The 22845-nt window shown below is 38.7% G+C and overlaps 1 protein-coding gene across 4 annotated transcripts in view; it reads left to right on the top strand.

Moving 5' to 3' along the window:
• Positions 1-22845, top strand: part of AATF (apoptosis antagonizing transcription factor) — a 111994-nt gene that overhangs the window by 12748 nt on the left and 76401 nt on the right. The window contains exon 5 of one of the 4 annotated variants that reach the window (XM_074019052.1): positions 21568-22290. The exons of the other annotated variants lie outside the window; for them this stretch is intronic. Coding sequence (XP_073875153.1) covers positions 21568-21593 — 26 coding nt within the window. The 3' untranslated portion in view covers positions 21594-22290. Of the gene's footprint in view, positions 1-21567; positions 22291-22845 lie in introns of those variants that run through there. 4 annotated transcript variants of the gene reach the window in all.

Genomic DNA, 22845 nt, shown 5'->3' with positions numbered 1-22845 from the left:
CACATTTTTAAAAAGAAACAGGTAAAATTAATTTTAGACATTTTATTTAACCCAATATATCAAAAATATTATAATTTCAATGTAATCAATATAAAAATCTTAATGAGATATTTTACATTTCTTTTTTCATGTTAAGTCGTTGAAATCCAGAGTATATCCTGTAATCACAATTCATTTCAATTGGGACTAGACACATTTTGAGTGCTTAGTAGCCATATATAACTAGTGGATACTGTATCATATTGCACAGATCTACATTCCCTGGAAATGTAGTTGCTGGGACAAAGGACTTGTACATTATTTTTTTTTTTCTTTTGAGACGGAGTTTTCACTCTTGTCGCCTAGGCTGGAGTGCAATGGCAGGATCTTGACTCACGGCAACCTCCACCTCCCGGGTTCAAGTGATTCTCCTGCCTCAGCCTCCTGAGTAGCTGGGATTACAGGCATCCGCCACCACGCCTGGCTAATTTTTGTATTTTTGGTAGAGACTGGGTTTCACTGTGTTGGCCAGGCTGGTTTTGAACTCCTGACCTCAGGTAATCTGCCTGCCTCAGCCTCCCAAAATGCTGGGATTATAGGTGTGAGCCACAGTGCCGGGCCTTGTACATTGTTTTTTTTGTTTGTTTTTTTGTTTTTTTGTTTTTTTTGAGACGGAGTCTCGCTCTGTCGCCCAGGCTGGAGTGCAGTGGTGCGATCTCGGCTCACTGCAAGCTCCGCCTCCCGGGTTCACGCCATTCTCCTGCCTCAGCCTCCCGAGTAGCTGGGACTACAGGCGCCCACAACCGCGCCCGGCTAATTTTTTGTATTTTTAGTAGAGACGGGGTTTCACCGTGGTCTCGATCTCCTGACCTTGTGATCCGCCCGCCTCGGCCTCCCAAAGTGCTAGGATTACAGGCGTGAGCCACCGCGCCCGGCCTACATCGTTTTTTTAAAAAGGCTTTTGGAATATGTTGCCTGACTAGCCCCTGGAAGAATTGTAACAATTTAAATTCTCATCTGTAATAGTTGTTTTCCTACACTCCTGCCTCCACAAGGTATTATTGATCTTTTTTTCCTAAACTGTAGGTGGGAAATGAAGGCAATCATTTCTTGCTAAGTTTCTGTTTGATATTTATATAATACCTGTTAGCATTTAAATAACATATGCCATGTTTTATCTATTTATTAGAGAGTGAGTTCTGTGTGGGAAGACTTTTTGTCCCTTTTGAGCTACTACTTTGTCCAGTTTAGTTAATTAGGCATTTATATAATGTTGAGAGTAAAGCTGGATCACAGAGCAAGAACTTTTCCAAAGTCACCAAGTGGCAGAATGAGGAGGGGAGTATCGTGTCAGATTCTTTTTTTTTTTTTTTTTTTTTTTTTGAGACGGAGTCCCGCTGTGTCGCCCAGGGTGGAGTGCAGTGGCCAGATCTCAGCTCACTGCAAGCTCCGCCTCCCGGGTTTTTACACCATTCTCCTGCCTCAGCCTCCCGAGTAGCCGGGACTACAGACGCCCGCCACCTCGCCCGGCTAGTTTTTTTTTTTGTAATTTTTAGTAGAGACGGGGTTTCACTGTGTTAGCCAGGATGGTCTCGAACTCCTGACCTCGTGATCCGCCCATCTCGGCCTCCCAAAGTGCTGGGATTACAGGCTTGAGCCACTGCGCCCGGCCACGTGTCAGATTCTTATGCACTGATTCTGCCTACCCTGAGAGTATAAGCCCTAAATGGGTCACAGACCCATGGGAGCTAAGGGCAGCTTAAAAACTACTGATACCAATCTAGCTAGAAAATGCATTTCACTGTTTTGGGGTTGGGTTTCTTAGGAGTGAGGGTTGTCTTCAGCACCAGAAATAATTTTTTTTTTTTTTTGACTGCTCCATAGATAGAACAGGGCTATCCCATAGGCAGAGTGGCCCAGAGTAGCTCAGAAAAATAAATTTTAATAGTAATGAGTTAGATAAGAAAGTAGCCCTGACTTGGAGTAGCTAGTAGCTCCATAGTAGGATCACTGTGTCACTATATTCATGGTGAAGTTGTACTTATCATTGCACAATGGTCTCTTTATATGTACATTTAATTAACTCAAACATAACTATATGCGCCTGGCCAAAAGAAGAAGATGGAGAGGCTGGGCACCGTGGCTCATGCCTGTAATCCCAGTACTTTGGGAGGCCGAGGTGGGCAAATCACCTGAGGTCAGGTGTTTGAGACCAGCCTGGCCAACGTGGTGAAATCCCCCTCTCTATGAAATATACAAAAAATGAGCTGGGAGTGGTGGTGGACGTTTGTAATCCCAGGTACTGGGGAGGCTGAGGCAGGAGAATCGTTTGAACCCGGGAGGTAGAGGTTGCAGTGAGCCAAGAACGCGCCATTACACTCCAGCCTGGGTGACAAGAGCGAAACTCTGTCTCAAAATAAACAAAACAAAACAAAAACCAAGGAGAGAGAAACTTTATATAGTGCCAATAATTCTGCCTGCCACTTTATTCAGTGAGCATAGAGTATGCATGAGATGGCAGGCGGATTCTTTTATTGCCTTGGTTATTTTTTGTTCTTGGGTACCTCTTTAGTGAGCATCGATCAGCAGAATATCAATCTGGTGCTTAAAGTTACAGCATGCAGTCTTTGTACAGGACGGTCCCTAAATGGAATCATCTGTGTTTAATTGACAAAGTGCTCTGTGGGCTAATGTTCGAGGGGAAGGACTGGCTGTGTTGAACTTATTGAAAGATAGCACAATGCTATCTTTCACACAATAATATCCATTATGTACAGTATAAGGGATTTTCACAATGGTTTTGTCAAAACTTGAGTTTTTGCTTTATGCTCAGACTTTAGAACCCAACTGCTGCATAAGATGATACTCTGTTGTTTATGTCTTAAAACCTGTTCTTAAATTGTTTTATTAAAATCACATAGGAGTAAGATAAATATACAGAAGCCTTCAGGAAGACAGTACTCCTTTGACTAACATTTTATTTGTTTTACTTCTGTAATTTTAGATATTTTGTTTATATCTTTATGTCTTATTCTCTGATATGAAGGGTGAGACTGCTGCTAACAGAAGTAAGATGGGGATTGAGAATTGACTTATCTAGCAACATGGTGGGCATCCTTGACCTTGATGAAGTTGGCAGACTGGTAGGCTTACAGGCTTGACTGGAACGGGTTTAAGAGAGAATGGAGTGGCTGGGCACAGTGAGTGGCTCATGCCTATAACCCTAGCGCTTTGGGAGGCCCAGGTGGACAGATCACTTGAGCCCAGGAGTTCAGGACCAGCCTGGACAACATAGTGAGACCCACGTCTCAATTTTTAAAAATTAATTTTAAAAAAGAAAAAGTGAGAGAATGGGGAAAATGAAACATTAAAGTATAGGCAACTCTTTGAAGGGTTGTTGCTTTAAAAGGGGACATTAGATGGTGAAGGATGTGGTCATGAGAGGGGTGTTTTGCTTGTTTTTTTTTTTAAGGTGAAATACTAGCATGTTTGTATGTTGATAGGAGTGACCCAGCAGAGAGGGGTAAATTGATGCTGCAGGAGAGGGGGACATCTGCTGTCACAACATCCTATGGTGGGTGAGTGGGGATGGAGTGGAGATGGGCCAGTGCACAAGAGTGCCTTAGATAGCAATGTGGACCATTTCATGGTGGTGGGTACCTGTAAGCCCAGCTACTCAGGAGGCTGAGGCGGGAAAATTGCTTGAACCCAGAAGGCGGAGGTTGTGGTGGGCCAAGGTCGCGCCACTGCACTCCAGCTTGGGTGAAAGAGCAAGACTCTGTCTTTAAAACAAAACAAAACAAAACAAAAGAGCCAATAAACTGCATTTACAGTGTAATTACCATGTAAATAAGGTAGACTGCTAGGACAGGGAAGAATTGGAAAATTGTATTTCTTCCCTGTTTTTTCAGTCATGGCTCCTAGTCCACTCAAAGGAGAATATTCCTAGTTTAGTTCAAGTTTTTAGTTGCTTTCCATTACCTGCTTAAAATCATGCCATTTTCTGTTTGCTTCCTATTAATTTATTGTTTTTTTCCCCTTAGTTTTGTAATTTTTTACCCCCCCCCGCCCTTGTAGCCCAGTTTTATCATCTCAATCCTTTTTTTCCTTAGCTTTACATCGTGCCATCCCTTGTGTTAAATTTTCCACTTTGAGCTGGTTGTTCTCTGGGAGTAATGCACAGCTGTGCTCTTGGGCCTCTCTTTCACTGCTCTTCTGGAGAGAGCTACGGCTTTCGGGTTTTCAGGCTCTCTTCTGTTACCTCAGTTTACTCTGTCAGTTTGCTGCCAAACATGCATCCAGAGTAAATTATCTGAGTTCTTGCAGGTTTGAAAATACTCTGCCCTCATTCCTCATTGATATATTCTTGTTTGATTGGGTAGACCTTTCTAGATTGAAAATTACTTTCCCTCAGAATTAGAAAGTATTACCTGTTACTGGTTTCTTCTTGCTGCTGTAACAGATTACCGCAAGCTTGGTGACCTAACAGCACACACTGATTATCATATCGTTCTGGAGGTCACAAGTCCTAAAATCAAGGTGTCAGCAGGGCTTTATTCCTGGAGGCTCTAGGGGAGAAATCTGTTTGCTTGCCTTTTCCAGCTTTTATAGGTGGCCACATTCTTTGCTCATGGTCCTCTTCCATCTTTAAAACCAGCAATTCCATCTCTGCAACCTCTCCTTTCCTGACTCTGACCCTGTTGCCTTCCTCTTATAAGGACCCTTGAGATCACATTGGACCACCTGGCTTATCCAGGATAATCTCAAGATCCTTAACTTAATTATATCTGCAAAGTCCTTTTGACCTTTTGTTTTGTTTTGTTTTGTTTTTGAGACGGAGTCTCGCCCTGTTGCCCAGGCTGGAGTGCAGTGGCCCGATCTCTGCTCACTGCAAGCTCTGCCTCCTGGTTTCACGCCATTCGCCTGCCTCAGCCTCCCGAGTAGCTGGGACTACAGGCGCCCGCCACCACGCCCGGCTAATTTTTTGTATTTTTAGTAGAAGCGGGGTTTCACTGTGTTAGTCATGATGGTCTTGATCTCCTGACCTCGTGATCCGCCCGCCTCGGCTTCCCAAACTGCGGAATTACAGGCATGAGCCACCACGCCTGACCCCTTTTGACTTTTTAATATGTTACTGACAAAGCCACATTCACTTGTTCTGGGGTATAGGATGTAGATATCTCTGGGGGACCATTATTCAACCTACTATGTGTCTTATTGTCTTCTACCATCCCAGTGTTTTCCAGTGACAAGGTATGAATCTCATTCCTTTGTAGATGACTTATTTTTGTCTCTGGACATGTTTGGGATCTTCTCTTGGTTATTTTTTCTTGTATTTTTATTTTTTATTGAGAGAGGGCCTTCATCTCTTGCCCAGGCTGGAGTGCAGTGGTGCAATCGTGGCTCACTGCAGCCTCGAACTCTTGGGCTCAAGTGACCCTCCCACTTCAGCCTCCCAAGTAGCTCGGCCTCAGTTGCATGCCACCACGTCCAGCTAATTTTTTTCTTTTTTCTTTTTTGTAGAGATGGGGTCTTGCACTGTAGAGATGGGGTCTTGCAGAATTTGTCTTTATTCTTGATTTTCTGAAATTACCTGAAGAGATGTCTAAGTATGGGTCATTTTTATTATGCTAAACATTTACCTTAGTAAGTATGAAGACTGGGGTCCTTCAGTTTTGGGAATATCTTTTCTAATATTTCTTTAATAATTTTCTTCGTTTCATTTTCTCTGTTCTCTTAGATTTTAAGCCTGGATTAGTGTTGTGTCTCTTATGTGTTATTTTTCATTTTCCATCTTTTTATGATTTTACCATGTTTATGTTCTGAAAGATTTTTGAAGCTGATTTCCAGATTTTTAAAAATTAATTTTTAAGTTATTTTTAAGCTGCTAAGTTCTTATTTTATTTTATTTTATTTTATTTTATTTTATGACAGGGCCTTGCTGTGTTGCCCAGGCTGGAGTGTAGTAGTGTGATCATAACTCACTGCAGCCTCGAACTCCTGGGCTCAAGAGATGCTCCTGCCTCAGCCTCCCAAGTAACTGGGACTACAGGTGTGTGCCACCATGCCTGACAAATTTTTAAAAAATTTTTAGTAGAGATGAGATCTCACTATGTTGCCCAAGCTGGTTCTTGAGCTCCTGGGCTCAAGTGATCCTCCCGCCTCAGCCTCCCAAAATGCTGGGATTACAGGTGTGAACTGCTGTGCCCAGCCTGAAGTTTTCTTTTTAAATCATATTTTTAGTCTTTAAGGGGTCTTTTGATTCCTGAATGTTCCTTTTCTGTATAACTAATAAGAGTATATTATGTAAATTTAAAGTTTTTTTTGTTGTTGTTGTAGAGTCATTTTAATTCCTGGAATTGTTCCTGTCTCAACCAGATTTTTTGTTTGTCTTGGACATTTTCCCTTTTTTGCGGGGGAGGGGAGGAGGTAGAGATGGGGTTGCCCACCATGTTGCCCAGGCTGATCTCAAACTCCTGGCCTCAAGTGATCCTCCTGCCCTGGCCTCCCAAAGTGCTGAGATTACAGGCATGAGCCGCTGTGCCCTCCTTTTAAACTTTGTATCCAATACATATATACAATTTAGAGTCAGATAATTCTAGGAAGCTTGTTATGAAAACCAGTAGTCTGCTGCTTGTGTGTATAGTGGCTGTGCCATAACCATTTCTCCTGAAGCAACAATTATATTTTAAGTTATTTTGTTGTACTTTTGTTTTGTTTTTGGTTTGAATCAATGGATTTTTCTAATTAACATGGTTTGTTTCTACTTGAGTTTTCAGTTTTAGGCATTACCTGTTGACTCCCCTTTATAATAATGAAGATTTAGCTCTTATTCCTGCTACACTCATGCATACTTTGTGGTTATGTTGTTAATTTGCCCCTTTGTGGTTATACTGTAGTTTGGTTAGATCAGTGTTCAGTATTTACATTATTATGTCTATAAACACTTTTCACAGCTGAGCCACATAATAAATAATGATTATTTTCCTTTCCCACACATTGTTTTGTTTTCTAGAGTTAATTGTTAAATTGTTGTTTGTTGAGTTTCTGTGTAGTAATTCAAGCCCAAACTTTTCTCCAGTTAGCTAAATCTCTTCTCAAGTCTTAAGTTGCATCAAATATTATGCCAGTTGATGTTCCTTAAGAAGTCCCTCCCAGAGCTTTTTGACCTGCTCTCACCTGGCCTGTTTACCTTCTCAGGTATCCAGCTGTCATGCTGGGATCTGCCATCACCATCATACTGGGGGTTACCTTAGCTTCTTGCTTCTGTGGATCTCCTATTCCAGAGATTTCTTGGCTACTTCCAATTTTTGTTGCATATCCTCTCATAGCTTGCTGAGAAGGGGTGTATGGGAGGTAAATATTTTTAGATTTCAGTTGTCTGAAAATACCTTTATTCTGTCATCACGATTGATCCTTTGTATATAGAATTCTATAGAATGTTACATTGTATTTCAGCTTCTCAAGTTGCAATTGGTAAGCCAGAAGTTGTTCTGATTCTAGATCTTGCTTTTTTTTTTTTTTTTTTTTTTTCCTTTTTGGAAACTTTTTGGAAACTTTGTCCACAGAATTCTGAAATTTCATAATGATGTACCATAGAATAGATCTGTTTTTGTCTGTTGTCCAGAGCACTTGGAGGGCCTTTTCAATCTAGAAATTCATGTCTTTCAGTCCTAGAAAATCCTCTTGAAATTATTTTGTTTTTTACTTTCTCCCCTGTGTTTCCTTTCTCTCTCCTCTCTCTTTCTGGAAGGCCTGTTATTTGGCATCAGACTGTTTCTGTGATTCTTTTTCTCTTCAATTTTTCATCCTTCCCTCTCTAAGACGTTTCCTCAGCTTTATTTTCAATACTCTCTATTGAGGTTTTAAAATTTCTTCTATCTTGTTTTTCTTTTCTTTTCTTTTCTTTTCTTTTCTTTTTTTTTTTGAGATAGGCTCTGACTTTGTCACCCAGGCTTAAGTGCAGTGGCTCGATCTCGGCTCACTGCAGCCTTGGCCTCCTGGGCTCAAGCAATCCACCTGCGTCAGCCCTACAAGTAGCTGGGACTACAGGTGCACACCACCACACCTGGCTAATTTTTTGTAGATTTTGTAGAGATGAGGTTTTGCTGCGTTGGCCACACTTGTCTCGAATACCTGAGCTCGAGTATCTTCCTGAGCTCAGGTATCTACCTTCCTTGGCTTCCCAAAGCACTGGGATTACAGGCGTGAGCCACCGTGCGTGGCCTTTTCTATCATATTTTTATTTTATTTTATTTTATTTTGTTTTATTTACTGTTTGGGTTTTTTTCTTTTTTCTTTTTTTGAGACAAGGTCCCACTCTGTCACCTAGGCTGGAGTACAGTGGTGTGATCATAGCTCACTGCAGCCTCAAACTCCTGGGCTCAGGTTATCTTCCCGCCTTAGCCTCCTGAGTAGCTAGGGCTACAGGTGCATGCCATCCCCCCTGGCTATTTTTTATTTTTAGTAGGGATGACATCTTGCTGTGTTGCCCAGGCTGGTCTTGAACTCCTGGCTTTAAGTGGTCAAGTGATGCTTCTCTCTCAGCCTCCCAAAGCGCTGACGTTACGGATGTGAGCCCCAGCGCCTGGCCTATGTATTTTTGTATGTGTTCTTCCTGCATAGTCTGTTTCCTCCAAGCTGCTTTGTTTGTTTGTTTGTTTTTTGCCTTTGCTTTGACTCCTATATAACATGTTACATGTTTTTCTTGGATTTTTGGTGATCCTCTGAGCTCTCTGTTGATTTTTAAGTGTATCATACCAAAAAGTTGTTGGGGAACTTGTTTGTTGGATGGGGCTTCTGTCTGTGGTCTCCATTGTAAAGCAATCTATCTGCGCCATCTTGGGAGAACTCCCAATGGCAGTATCTTTAGATCTTTGCTCTTTATGAGATCAAAATCTAGAGGACTTCCAGTTTCCTGCCTGGTGGCCAACACTCTAGGAGGTGAGTAGGCTTGCGGATCTCAGCATTCAGTCTGTAAGCTTCAGTTTAGTCCCCCTGTTTTCAATATTACTCCTTTGCCCTCAACTATGGTCTGGAATCTCCCTGTACAGAGACCGTCTCTTTAACTCTCTTCAAGGATAAACCTCTAAATTTTGCCTAAGTAAGAAAATATGATATTTTAAGTGCTCCAGTTGTTTTTAGGCCTGCTTTGATCTCCTTTTCTAGAAGTGCTGGGCACTGCCAGTTCCTGAATCCTCTGCATTCTGTTTTTGGACTGTAAGTGAGGTTGCATCTGATTCTTCATTGCTAGCACCCTAGTCATCTTGCTTGGGTTATCTAAGTCAGTTATTATTTGTCCATTTGCTTTTTCAAAAACTGGTTTGTTGAGATGTAATTGACATAATAAATTGCCCATATGTCCAGTGTGCAATTTGACATTTGTATACACCCGGGAAACCATCACCAGTCAAGATAATGAACATATTCCTCATCTGCAGAAGTTTCCCCAGCCTCTTTATAATCTTTCCCTCCTGGCCTTCCCTGTTTGTCCCTAGGCAACCACTAAATCTGCTGTCACTATAGGTTAGTTTGCATTTTGTAGAATTCTATATAAATGGAATTATACAGTTTGTATCCTTTTTAGTCTGGCTTTTACTCAGCATCATTATTTTGAGCATCCTCCATATTTTTTCATGTGTCAGTAGTTCATTGCCGTTTTTTGCTGAGTAGTATCCTATTGTATGGGTGTACCACAGTTTGTTTTGTTTCCAGTTTTTGGCTATTACAAATAAATCTGCTACAAACATTTGTATTGATGTTTTTATATGGACATAGACTTTCATTTCTCTTGGGTAGCTAAGAATAGAATGGCTGAGTTGCATGGTAAATGCATGTTTAACTCCCCAAACTGCCAAGCTATTTTCCAAAGTGGTTATACCATTTTACAGTCCCACCAGCAGTGTGTAAGATTTCTAGTTGCTCCACTTCCTCATAATGTGGTATGTTCTTAATTTTAAACATTCTAATAATTGTATAGGTAGCTTACAGAACTGAGTTGCTATCCTGTCTCATTCTTCACCTTTCTTTTGTGGGTTTACTCCTTTTAAAAGTTATATTTTTAAAAAGTTAATCAGTGGAATAGAATAGAGAGTTCTGAAATAAATTCATACAGATAATGGGCAGTTGACTTTTAAAGGTGCCAAGTCAAGCCAGTGGAGAATGGATGGTTTATTTCTTTTTCTTTTTCTTTTTTTTTTTTTTTAAGAGACAGAGTCTTCCTCTTTTGTGGAGACTGAAGTGCAGTGGCTCACTGCAGCATTGAGCTCCTGGCCCATGCAATCTTCCCACCCTAGCCTCCTGAGTAGCTGGGACTACAGGTGTATGCCATCATGGCCTGCTAAATTTTCTTTATTTTTCTTAGAGATGAGGTCTTGCTACGTTACCCAGGCTGGTCTCGAACTCCTGCCCTCCCGCCTTGGCCTCCCAAAGTGCTGAGATTACAGGCATGTGCCACCATTCTCGGCCTGGATAGTCTTTTCAACAAATGGTTCTGGGACAGTTGTGCACTCATTTGCAAAAAAAATGAACTTCAACCTGTACCTCATACTTGATACAAAAATTAACACAAGACAGTCAATTTATATTGACTTAAACATAAATCATAAAGTGTTTTGAAAAATACATGGGTTAGGCAAAGAGTTTTTAAATACAATATCAAAAACATAATCCGTAAAAGAAAAAATTGATAATTGGGCTAAATCAGAAATAAAATATTTTGCTCTGTGAAAGATATGTTAAAGTAATGAAAAGATAAGCTACAGACGAAGAGGAAATGTTTGCAAATCACATAATTAACAATCAGCTTGTGTCCAGAGTATATAAAGAACTCTCAAAACTCAATAAAAAAAATATCCATTCAAAAAAAAAAATGGGCAAAAGATTTGGACACTTTACCAAAGACAATATATGATGGCAAATAAGCACATGAAAAGATATTTAACTTAATCTTTAATGTTTGGTGAGATGCAAATTAAAACCACAAGGAGATACCTCTACATACCTATTAGGCCAAATACAAATACACACCTGACAACACCAAGTGCTGACAAGAATGTAGAGCAGCTGGAACTTTCGTACATTGCTGATGGGAATGCAAAATAGTACAGCCACTTTGGAAAAACAGTTTGGCAGTTTTTAAATAAAGCTAAACATATATTCATCATATGAGCCTGATCCTGTAGTCCCTCTCTTAGATATCTGCCCTAGAGAAATGAAGACATACATTCACACAAAGTCTTGTACATGCATATTCATAGCAGCATTATTTATAACCACCAAAAACTGGAAACAGCCCAAATGTCCAAATGTACAACAAATTGTACATTAGTCAGCAATAAAAGGGAATAAACTAGTGATACAGGCAAAAACATGGATGAACCTCAAGGGTATTATACTAAGTGAAATATGCCAGCCTCAAAAGGTTATATACTTGGAAATTCCATTTATATGACATTCTGGAAAAGGTAAAATTATTGGGATAGATCAATGGCTACCACGGGTTAGGGATGGGAGAAAGGTCTGAGTACAAAGAGGCAGCCCAGCTTTCTTCTTTGTTTTCTATGAGTTTCTATTTTCCTCTCCACTAATCTTGTTTCCTTGGAGTATTTTCCACCTGTTTTCCACAGTGGCTCACTGTTGAACCCTTCAGCCTGGCTTGATTATTGTGTACATTTTGCTTGGATTGAGGGAGGGGGTATATGTGTGCTTATTCCCAGATAACTCTGGGAATATTTCTTACGGTAACGGATACATGATACAGTACTTCTAGGGATAGAGGAATGGGCTACATCAACCTATAGTGTCATTTTTGCTTGAAATATATATCCTTGGTACTAAAACCTTACCCAGAAGAGAATAATAGATTACACAGAGCTTCTAGATTTTGATGTGGGTTAGAACTGAAAAATGAGATGTCTTTAAACTCTTTTTGCTTCTCTCTTTGATAAGTGATATAATGTGGTTTGGACACTCAGAGATTCCTGAGATTCCAGGTTCTGGTTGATGATTTACTGTAAAATTGCTTATAAATTGAAGTAGAAAATGTTTTGCAGACCTGGCAGCTTTCTGGCTTCACACCCATTTGTCACCCAGCATTTCCCTTTGTGTATAGAACAAGAATTAATTAGGCTGTACTGCAGGAAAAGTTTATGGCTATAATTTATATAGGATGAATTTTTTTTAAAGAGACAGCATTGTTTTGTTACACCTATATACATATAAGTATGTGTGTATAGAAAATGTTGTTTTTTCCCGTTAAAGCAGTGTCTGTAAGCTTCTGGAGTAAACATTCTTTTTTTTTTTTTTTCTTAATGCAAGATGGTAATGTAACAGATGCATTTATCACGATTGCTGTCTGATGAAACTGTTGGGGGTTTTTGTTTGTTTCTCGTTTTTCAATTCATTGTGTAGTAGTGAGAACACTCAGTTTTAGGTTTACATTTTAGACATTGGTCAGACTTGTCTGGTTTCCAGAGCTTTGTATTCTTTTTGTCTCTTGGAAGACTTGGGATTCTGTCTTTTTTAGGGTCTTGCTCATTCAATTAATGTTTTCATAATCAATGCAAGTCAGAACTTGCAATTTGTTCCTGATTTGCACATTAAAGAGCTCCATTAATTAAGAATCCTGGTGTTTGGCATGTTCCCTCAGGATCTGTGCATTATTTACATGGTGAAAGTGCAAGATGCAAGTTTCTCAGTTGTAGGGGCAATTGCAGTTAATCCTGCTTTCTCTTTCTTTCTTCTTTCTTTCTTTTTTTTTCTTTCCTTTTGCTTATGAGTAACAATTATTTCACAACTCATTGAAACTCCTTAAGGATACATTGTACCGAAATAGGAACAAATTATTCAAAAGAGGGGGCTCTGGTGAAAAAGTAGAAAGTAAATCCTTTGTTTAAAGGAAAACATTTTCCTAGAAGACATATAACATTTATGGGGTGGCCCCTACTTGGCTAAATGTATTTTAAAAGGTATAATAATGTTGAGTTGTAATTCTCTATATTCTGAATTTGTAGATTTTCCCCCCTTGATAATAGTGGTTGTACTGATAAATGAAGTTGCCTTTCATAACCCAAATAATCCCAGAAATGGAGACAAGTATAACCCTATGCTTATGTCAAACAACTGTTTTGTAATATTCCTGTTCAGTTGCTTTTGCATGAAATGACTTTTTTTTTTTTTTTTTTTTTGAGACGGAGTCTCGCTCTGTCGCCCAGGCTGGAGTGCAGTGGCCGGATCTCAGCTCACTGCAAGCTCCGCCTCCCGGGTTTACGCCATTCTCCTGCCTCAGCCTCCCGAGTAGCTGGGACTACAGGTGCCTGCCACCTCGCCCAGCTAGTTTTTTGTATTTTTTAGTAGAGACGGGGTTTCACCTTGTTAGCCAGGATGGTCTTGATCTCCTGACCTCGTGGTCCACCCGTCTCGGCCTCCCAAAGTGCTGGGATTACAGGCTTGAGCCACCGCGCCCGGCCGAAATGACTTTTCAAGAGTATTTGGATTGTTATCACTTCTTTTGGAAGCCTTTGTCTAAGCCAGTGGTGGTCTTCATCTTGATACGTAGGAGAGTGTAAAAAGCAGTTGGAAGCATGAAATCAGATCAATAGTTCAGCAGGTTTCTCCTTTCCAGTTTTAACCATCGCTAATGCTTATCTACTCATAATGTATTTTCCTAATACTAGCTAGAGTATCCCTAAAAGTATCACGAGAAGCTGCAGAGCATTTTCCAAAATAATGGAGACATTTTTTCCGCCTGGTATTTATGAAACTTGCTAAGGGTTTTATGGGACTTAGTTTAATTTGTCCGTATGTTCTTCTATTAATTATGCTAAAATGTATATACAGCAGTACATCTTCACTGTGAAAAAAATGTAAATAATATAGATGTATATAAAGGAAAAAGTAAAAGCTCTCCTAGTTTTCCAAATTCCTACATCTACTTCTCAGAGAAAACATTACTAACAATTTCCAGATATTTTAATATGTGTATATTTTCCTCCACTTATGTTTTCTTCTGTGAAATTTGAATGGCAGTTTGACAAGGAGAGGATGCTGGGGATGGTGGGGGTGAGGAAAAAAAGACGTAACTTAGGCTATAATGTTACTTTTGAATTATGTGGCAGGCAAGGTGGCACACATGCACCTGTAGTCCTAGCTGCTTGGGAGACTGAGGTTAGAAGATTGCTTGAACCCAGGAATTCGAGGCTGCAGTGAGCAATAATCATGCCACTGTACTCCAGCTTGGGCAGCAGAGTGAGACCCTGCCTCTTAAAAAAAAAGAATTATCTTAGAGAAAGTCTATATATCATGACACCTTGAGACATAATTATTTCTTGATGATTATAATTGTTATATTTATAACCTGTCCCCAAATAAGTTTGCTCATGTGACCTGCTTTGAGAGTTTGTTATATATGGACACACTTAACTTCAGCTTGAGTTCTTTGGTAATTTTTAATGCCTTTCATGTAGTGTTAGTTGTTTTGCTTGGTGTTTAATCTCAAATCTACCAGTTCATATTTTTCTTGGGACAGTTGAGTAAATTTGCCTCTGAAAAAAATCTAGAAGGCTACTATTTTAAGAAATTTATACCAGCTGTTCCCAGTTTCATAACAAGGAAAATGTTTACAGTTGGAGAAGCTGCTCAGACAATCTCTTAAGGATTCTTACATGCTAAAGATGAGGCATAGTGTATGCTACACATATGTCAACAGTGGTGAGGGTTGAGGGCAAGGGCAAGGTCAAGGGTGACTTAATTTAACTCAACAAATTTTTTCTTTCTTTTCTTTCTTTTTTGAGACAGTGTCTCGCTCTGTGGCCTAGGCTGGAGTGCCGTGGCATGATCTCTGCTCACTGCAAGTTCCGCCTCTCCAGGTTCAAGCAGTTCTCCTGCCTCAGCTTCCAGAGTAGCTGGGACTACAGGTGCCTGCCACCACGCCTGGCTAATTTTTGTATTTTTAGTAGAGACAGTGTTTCACCATGTTGGCCAGGCTGGTCTCGAACTCCTGACCTTGTGATCCGCCCACCTCGGCCTCCCAAAGTGCTGGGATTACAGGCATGAGCCACTGTGCCCAGCTAACTCAACAGGTTAAAAAGCATTTCTGGTGTCCCTAGTCAGACGCACAAGATAAAATAACATGAGTAAAAAGAAAGAAAAAAAGATGACATTTTGAGAATAGGAATTAATTTTCTTCTCTCTTGGTGTTTTTATTGTGCAAATACAATGCTAGATGCCAGTATACTCAAAAATACCAAAAACCTCCTATTGTTAATTGTGCACCACTTCCCATGTACTGTATTAATCCTGTACAAAGGTCTCATTTAGCTCTCACAGCAGCCTGTGCAGTAGGCTCTAGTAACTGTGTTGTACAGATGAGGAAATCAAGGCTTAGAAAGGTTAGGTAGCTGTTTTTTTGGTCACACGATTGGTGAGAGGCAAATCCAGTGTAGAAACTGAGGTCTGCTGTGCCTCAGAAACGTTGCTCTTGGCCACACTGCCCAATCACTACGCATATGGTTTAACTTAACTCTTTCATCTGAGGGTCTTTTCCCCTTTTCAAAGAAAGTATGAGGAAACATAGATATGGAATAAATGTCACAGCTTAAAGCAATTAAGGCAGGAGAAATATGGAGATGAATTTGTTGTAGGACAGAAGGCTTAGAGCACAAGAAGTAGACATGTCCTTCAGTTTTTCTAAAGATGCTATTTCCTGGATGCTGTTTCATTCAGTAAGAGTTAGACTTTCAGGGGGTCAGCTGATCTAGTTCATTCTCCTTTAGGCAGGTAAGACCATTTTTTAGGTGATAAGTAATGGCTTTTTTCTTATGATAAATTATAAATGTATAATATGTATTCATTGTATAAAATTTAGAAAATAGCCAAGCAGGCTGGACCCAGTGGCTCACGCCTATAATCCCAGACCTTTGGGAGGCTGAGGCAGGTGGATCACCAGAGGTTAAGAGTTTGAGACCAGCCTGGCCAACATGGTGAAACCCTGTCTCTACTAAAAATACAGAAATTAGCTGGGCGTGGGGGTGCATGCCTGTAATCCCCGCCTCAGGAGGCTGAGGTAGAAGAATCACTTGAACCTGGGAGGTGGAGGTTGCAGTGAGCTGAGATTGTGCCACTGCACTCCAGCCTGGGCGACAGAGCGAGAGTCCGTCTCAAAAAAAAAAAAAAAAGAAAAAAGAAAGGAAGAAAAGAAAAAAAAGAAAATAGCCAAACAAAATTAAGGAAATATTTCTTCCCTAATCCTAGCAGCTAAGAGTTAAGTATTTTTAATATTTTGGTACATAGTAAATACCTTTTCTAGGTTTTTTTCTCAGTGGGTATGTACTTAGAACAAAAATGGGACCGTATTCTGTAATTTGTTTTGCAATTCATTTCTTTCTATTTAACAGATTATGAATATGTTTCCCTGTCTTTAAATATCATTCTATAGCATTATTTGTAATGATAGCATAGAGTTTCCATTGTGTGGATAGTTTAACCAGTTCTTTATTGTTGGACATTTGGATTGTTTCCAGGTTTTCATTTTTTTTTTTTTTTTTTGAGACGGAGTCTCGCTCTGCCGCCCAGGCTGGAGTGCAGTGGCCGGATCTCAGCTCACTGCAAGCTCCGCCTCCCGGGTTCACGCCATTCTCCTGCCTCAGCCTCCCGAGTAGCTGGGACTACAGGCGCCCACCACCGCGCCCGGCTAGTTTTTTGTATTTTTTAGTAGAGACGGGGTTTCACCGTGTTAGCCAGGATGGTCTCGATCTCCTGACCTCGTGATCCGCCCATCTCGGCCTCCCAAAGTGCTGGGATTACAGGCTTGAGCCACCGCGCCCGGCCAGGTTTTCATTTTTATAAATAATGTAGTAAACATCATTATTAGTAAGTCTTTACTCATATGCATGCTTACTTTGTTGCATAAATTTCTAAATGTGGAATTAGTACATTTTCTAAGAATATGCAAAATTTTAAGGCTTTTTATCTATATGGCCAAGTTGCCTTCCAGAAAAGTTGTATTTGTACATTTTCGCCTTTTTATATGAGTCAGTTTTCCTTATCCTTGTCAACATCAGATATAATGATTTTGTTTCATCTTTGTCACTTTGACAAGTGGTATCTGGGAACTGGTATCTGTTATTTTAATTTACATTTCCCAGTGTTTAATGAAGATAAACAGTTTTGCTCCCTTACATTTATTGGTCCTTGCTATTTCTTTTGTGAATCAAACAGGGAAAATTTTGAACTGGTTCTAGGGATAGATGATGTCCTTGTCAGTCAACTTTAATGCCACTCTAATTCTCCTATTTTTACTTTAATCTGTTTCTTCTTGTTTGATTTTCTGGAATTATATCTACCTCAGAAGACCTCTTTGTATTGTTGAAGTTTAATCTTAATTGCCTTAAAAAATAATAAAATTAAAGCTTGTTTGTTGTGAAATGTTATTTTCTTTCAGACAATGCTGAGTATTCCTCCCTGCTCACCAAACAATACTTAATGAAATATGTAACGTAGATTGTGAAAGTATTCTTTTTCCTACTCATAAAAGGGTCCTCTAGAGATAACCATTTTAAATAATCTATCTGTCTTCCAGATACTTTATGTCAATATAAACTTTTTTCAAAACATAAATGAAATCATGCTTTACATCTTCCCATGTCAATGCCTGCAGGTCTACTTTTTTTTTCTTTAAAATTAATGTTCATTATATTTGTTTTTTTTAAGTGTTTTAAAGTAAATTACAATCATCATGCCATTTGCCTCTAAATGCTTCTGTTTATGGCTCTAAAAAAGGAGGATGTCTCTTAGGAACACTGTCATGTCACCTAACTAAATTAATGTTCCTAGTACTGTATGTGTGCTTCATATTCACATCGCTTTGTTTATCCCAAAAAAGTTTTCTATGGTTTGCTTTACTTAAGCCAAATTCCATTTTATACTAATCCTTTTCAACAGCTGCACAGAAAGTCACCTGGCTAAACTAAAATTAATTTAAGTAGTTCCCTATAAATGGACACTTAAGATGTTTGCAGTTTCTACCTGTTATAAACAATGCTGAAAATAACATTATTGTACCTACCTCTTCACTTTACAATTACTTCCTGAGGGTTAGTTTCTAGAAGAATAGTAGGGTCAGGGACTGGGCATGTGTAAAACTTTGATACATTTTGCCAGATTGCTTTCTGGCTATGTCACGCTAACTAAACTCATCAGTTGTGTTCCCAGAGTGCCCCTTCCCACACGTCCTTGCCAGCATCAAGCATTATCAGAAAAATATCCCATTGTTTTAAGTTTTTCTTTAAAAAATTATTTTTATTAGTAAGGCTAAGCATCTTCTCTGATGTATGTAGGCATTTGAATTTTGGAGACTGTTAATCCATTTGTTAACATTCTTCTTTCAAATTCAGCAATTATTGCTTTATCTTGCCTTACTGGACCTGCTTTCCATCCATGTGATGTGGGCTTCCTTTAGTTTCTCCGCTTTGTTTTTTCAAGTGTGGGAATCAAATTTGGACATGACATTTTAACAGAATCTCACTAGTGTTTTTTATCATGTGATGGTACTGGGAAGGGAAGTTTTGTCATTTTTTTAGTAATTGAAAATTTCATTACACTCTGTTTCCCAGATAGTTTTGATACATAACCCTCAAGGGTACATTGATCTAGAAAATGAAAACTGTGGAATTGTTTTTTAAGCTTATAGTAGTGTTTCAATTTCTGTATCTGTAAAATGGTGATGCAATAATAGTATCTACCTCAAAGGATTGTTATGAGGACTTAAATGAATGAATGCATATAAAGTGCTTAGGCGAGTGTGTGGTACTTAGCAGGTCCTTACTGAGTATTAACTATTAATCTGAATACTGATAGTACAATCTTTTAAGGATATAGCACTTGGGCCACAATATTTGTTTTCCTCTTCTTGAAAGGATTTTGTGAATAAAGACAGTACTATACATACAGTTAGTTCTTTGAAGACTTGAAATGCACATGTAAAAAGTACATACCAAGGAAGATATTAGGATTTTTTTTTTCAGTTATTCATTCAATAACATTTGCCAACACCAAACGTACCCAGGTGAATAGTTAACAGTTTCTGCTCTCAAGGAGCTCATAGTAAGGTGTAGTTACAGGGAAGCTGCTTTTAAAGCATCATTTAAGTGTTTTTACATAAACACTGCCTCTCAAAGTGTTTCATTTTGAGTTGGAGAATAAACAACCCTCAGCCTTACTAGTATTAAAAGAAACACAATTAAAACAATCTTTTATTTTCTGAGTCTCAGTGTTTTCATTTAAGCGATGGTAATTACTGAATTTTTAGGAGAATGCATTGTAATATGCCTAGCAAAAATTGCTAATTGTTTTTGTTTTTCAATTCCTGTCTGGCAAAATGGCTTTGAGACACTATAAGATAATAGCCCGATTGTCTTATAGTTGGCATATTAAAATAAAGAAAATGTTGTTTGACTACTTACTTAACAAAAGGTCAGTTTGTTGAAGATACATAGTTGATATTAAAGTTAGGAAGTATGTAGTCTACATTTTGTTTGCTTGTCAACATTTAGATTTGGAAGTGGTAGTGTGATCATATTCTGCCGTGCGACTTAGGCAACATCTCTCTAAATGAAGAAAACATTTGTAGAATACCTTTTATGGCCCAGGTGATGTGTTGGATGCTGGATGACAGGCTGAAGCTGCCCTGAAGCAGCTTTAAGGTGGTGAAATCAGACTCACAGTACAAAATGGGTAAGTGTTGTAACGATATGAAGGATCCTGAGAGAGGACTAATTAATTCTGCATGGAATCTGTGTTTTAGAAAGGTATTTTCTGAATCTCCATTTTCATCAGTTTTTTCCAGACCCATACCATATAGAGAGAATTTGTGGGCATTTGGTTAGAGACAGTTTCACCACAGCAGAGGCTGTTTTTTTAAAGATGTTATAATATGAAAGAGTCAGACTTCTTAAAAATCAGAGGGGGTTACTTGGATTGTGGTTCTAATTTTATTTTTAATAAGTTTCCTTTCTTCACAGTTTATTTTAAATTTTAATAAAATTTTTAAATTATAAGAGTAATACATGCTTATAAAATATTCAAACAGTTCAAAAGTATATCAAATAAAAATGAAAGTATCGCCACTCTCCCTGAGTAACTACTGTAAGACAGTTTAAACAATTACAGTACTTGTAAATAAACTTGGTTTTTAAGTACCTCATATTCTGAACATTTACTCTTTTCTGTTTAAAGGGGGAGAGTAAATTTTCCTTTTTGACAAAGTGCTCAGTAGCGATGGAGGTGGTCTAGGAACTGTGAAGTGGAAGGTAACTGTAGTAGATTTCAGGAAGTACATTGATCAGCTAGATTGCTGTGTCCTATAGGGCTTTTTAAGGATTTATTGACATACTTCATCAAGGTATTTGAGAGAGTATTCAGGGAAACCTAAGAAATTCTGCAGTTCTTTTCCCTTCCTTATAAATTCATGCCTGGTCAGAAATTACAGCTTGAGTGGGATGTCCCTCCACAGAACTCAAATGCACACTATCTATCATGTTACTTAGTGTGGCAGTAATGTAAAATGGTAAGAATTTTTTTTCTTTTTGTTTCTTTCTATGAGGAGACTCACCCAACATATATTTTATCATATGTTTCTTCATCTCTCCCCTATTTCAACTTGTACTTACTCCCCCAATTCCCCACATCATTCTCTTAAGAGAAAAAAATAAGTTTTGTCCACTGAGTCCTCTTTCTTATTTGATTTAATATATCTTGGGTTGAATGTTTCTCACAAAAACACTTTGCATTCAGAATTAGCCTATCAAGTTGTTTCCTCCGTAGACTCCTCCATAGATCGCACGCCTTCTGCTGTGGTGCCCTCTGAGATATGAAAACCCACGTCTGCTTTTGGCTTAGCCTTCATGATTTTAGAATATAAGTCTCTACGCTCTGCTTTGAAGTTATCCTTGTGGTTATTTTGTACCATAAAATAATCTGTGGACTACTTTTAGTCTACAGAACTCACCAGCATACTGGGCCAGAAGTCCTCACACTATTCCAGTTAAAACCATGGTCCTCATAATAGCACACACATTTATCTAAATCTGAATATATATACATGCATACCTGTGTATGTGTATATATACTTGGATATCTAAAAATTCTAGTTGGCCATATGTTGGAAATGATAGCAACTTCTCCAAATGGTTGATGTTGAGGAATTTGTAACCTGCAGTCCTCTGTCTTACTGGTAACGCCATTCTGCTTGGGGAATATAGAACAAGCCCAAACAGTAATACTGACAGAATTCGGAATTATGATACAGTGGAGCCTTCATGCAATTCTTTGTTGAAGAAGTTAGGGCCTAAATGTTAAGGCTTATTGTTATTCTGAGTTGATAATCTCTGCCTTGCTTTAATAATTTTTCCTCATGCCTGGGTAGCCCGCGAGTTGCACAATAATCACTCACACAGCTTTGTAATCAATGCCCAAAGTAATAGGATTCCTCTGGCCACCGGCAATTAATAAATTTGTGTCTTTTTTAAAACACTAGCAAGTCGGGCCTGAAATACGACTGACTGGCTCTCCTCATTTGCATATTTATTGCAGTGGAAAAATTCTTACCAGATGATTGATGCTGAGCCTGCCTCTTGAATTCCAAGCAGCACATTATTATGAAATGAAAAATGCCGGCCATACAGTTGATTAAAGTTGAAGACAGTGGAATCGGTGTTTTTTAAGATTGTGGGAGAATTAAAGGCATATTTTAATAGATGTTGACAAGAAGTGAACTAACAAAAGCAAAGCAAAGGATTTGCTTGAAAAGATTTAATCAAACGTCTTTCTTGGGGGATTAATTGCCGGGGATGACTAGTGCAAGTGGCAGGCTTGTGTGGATTTGAATGAAAAGTATTGTTCTCAGGCCAATATATCGTGTGTCATTTTGACCTATAGTTTAGCTCTAGTTCTAGAGTTACTTTTAGAGGAGAAAAAAATGCTCTCGTAATCTGTAAATTCCAATTCAATGTATTTATCTGGGGTAATACGAATGTGGGAGTTTATGTGTACTTGTACATAAATAATTGTAATGTTTGTATATTTATTTAAAAACAACTGTATAGATATTTAAAAACTGATAAGGTAAACTTTATTTACTTTATATACTCACTCTTCCTGTTCTCACTTCACGCCATTTCCAGAAATTATACTTATTGGTTTATAATCTAATTAATGAACTGTGTGTCAATGCCCAAACTTATTCCTCACTTACAGTTTTGTTTATGTTGGACAGCCTAGATGAATCAGGGAAAAAATAAAGCTGTTATGTGAAAATGGTTTTTAGATTGGTGACATTTTATATATAGAATGCTTGCATATGGGTAGCATATAAATGAATACCTAATGTAGGAGTCTGTGAATACTGTCCAATCCTAGTACAACCAGAGCTTAAGATTTTTACCATGTAAAATATGATTTTTGATAGTAATATGCCTTGTTTTTACAGCATTTAAAAAATTCTAAAATGCCTTAATATATAATAACACAGTTACTATTTTTACCTTATTCTGTGAGATCAACAAGCAAAGGCTTTCACGTTTTATAAATGAGAAAATTGACACTCAGAGAGATTAAATGGGTCCATTCAGCATAACATGACTAGTTAGTGACAATGTCAGTTAAAATACAGGGCCGCTAACCCCCAGTAAAGTACTGTTTACATTTATTCTCTACTGAAAATTATTCCTAAAGCTGGTGGCCAGATGCTTAGGTTAAATCTTGGTAATATGATGAAGCATATGTCCTTCTTAATCTCCTCTTAAGGGAAAGACCTTTGGAAATGGACCATGTAGGGTAAAATAAGCATATATATTCTTGACAGTATCCATT

The sequence above is a fragment of the Macaca fascicularis genome, chromosome 16 (assembly GCF_037993035.2).
Source record: "Macaca fascicularis isolate 582-1 chromosome 16, T2T-MFA8v1.1".
Classification (NCBI taxonomy): Eukaryota; Metazoa; Chordata; class Mammalia; order Primates; family Cercopithecidae; genus Macaca; species Macaca fascicularis.
The sequence above is the reverse complement of the archived record's forward strand: the minus strand, read 5'-3'. Positions and strand labels throughout refer to the sequence as shown.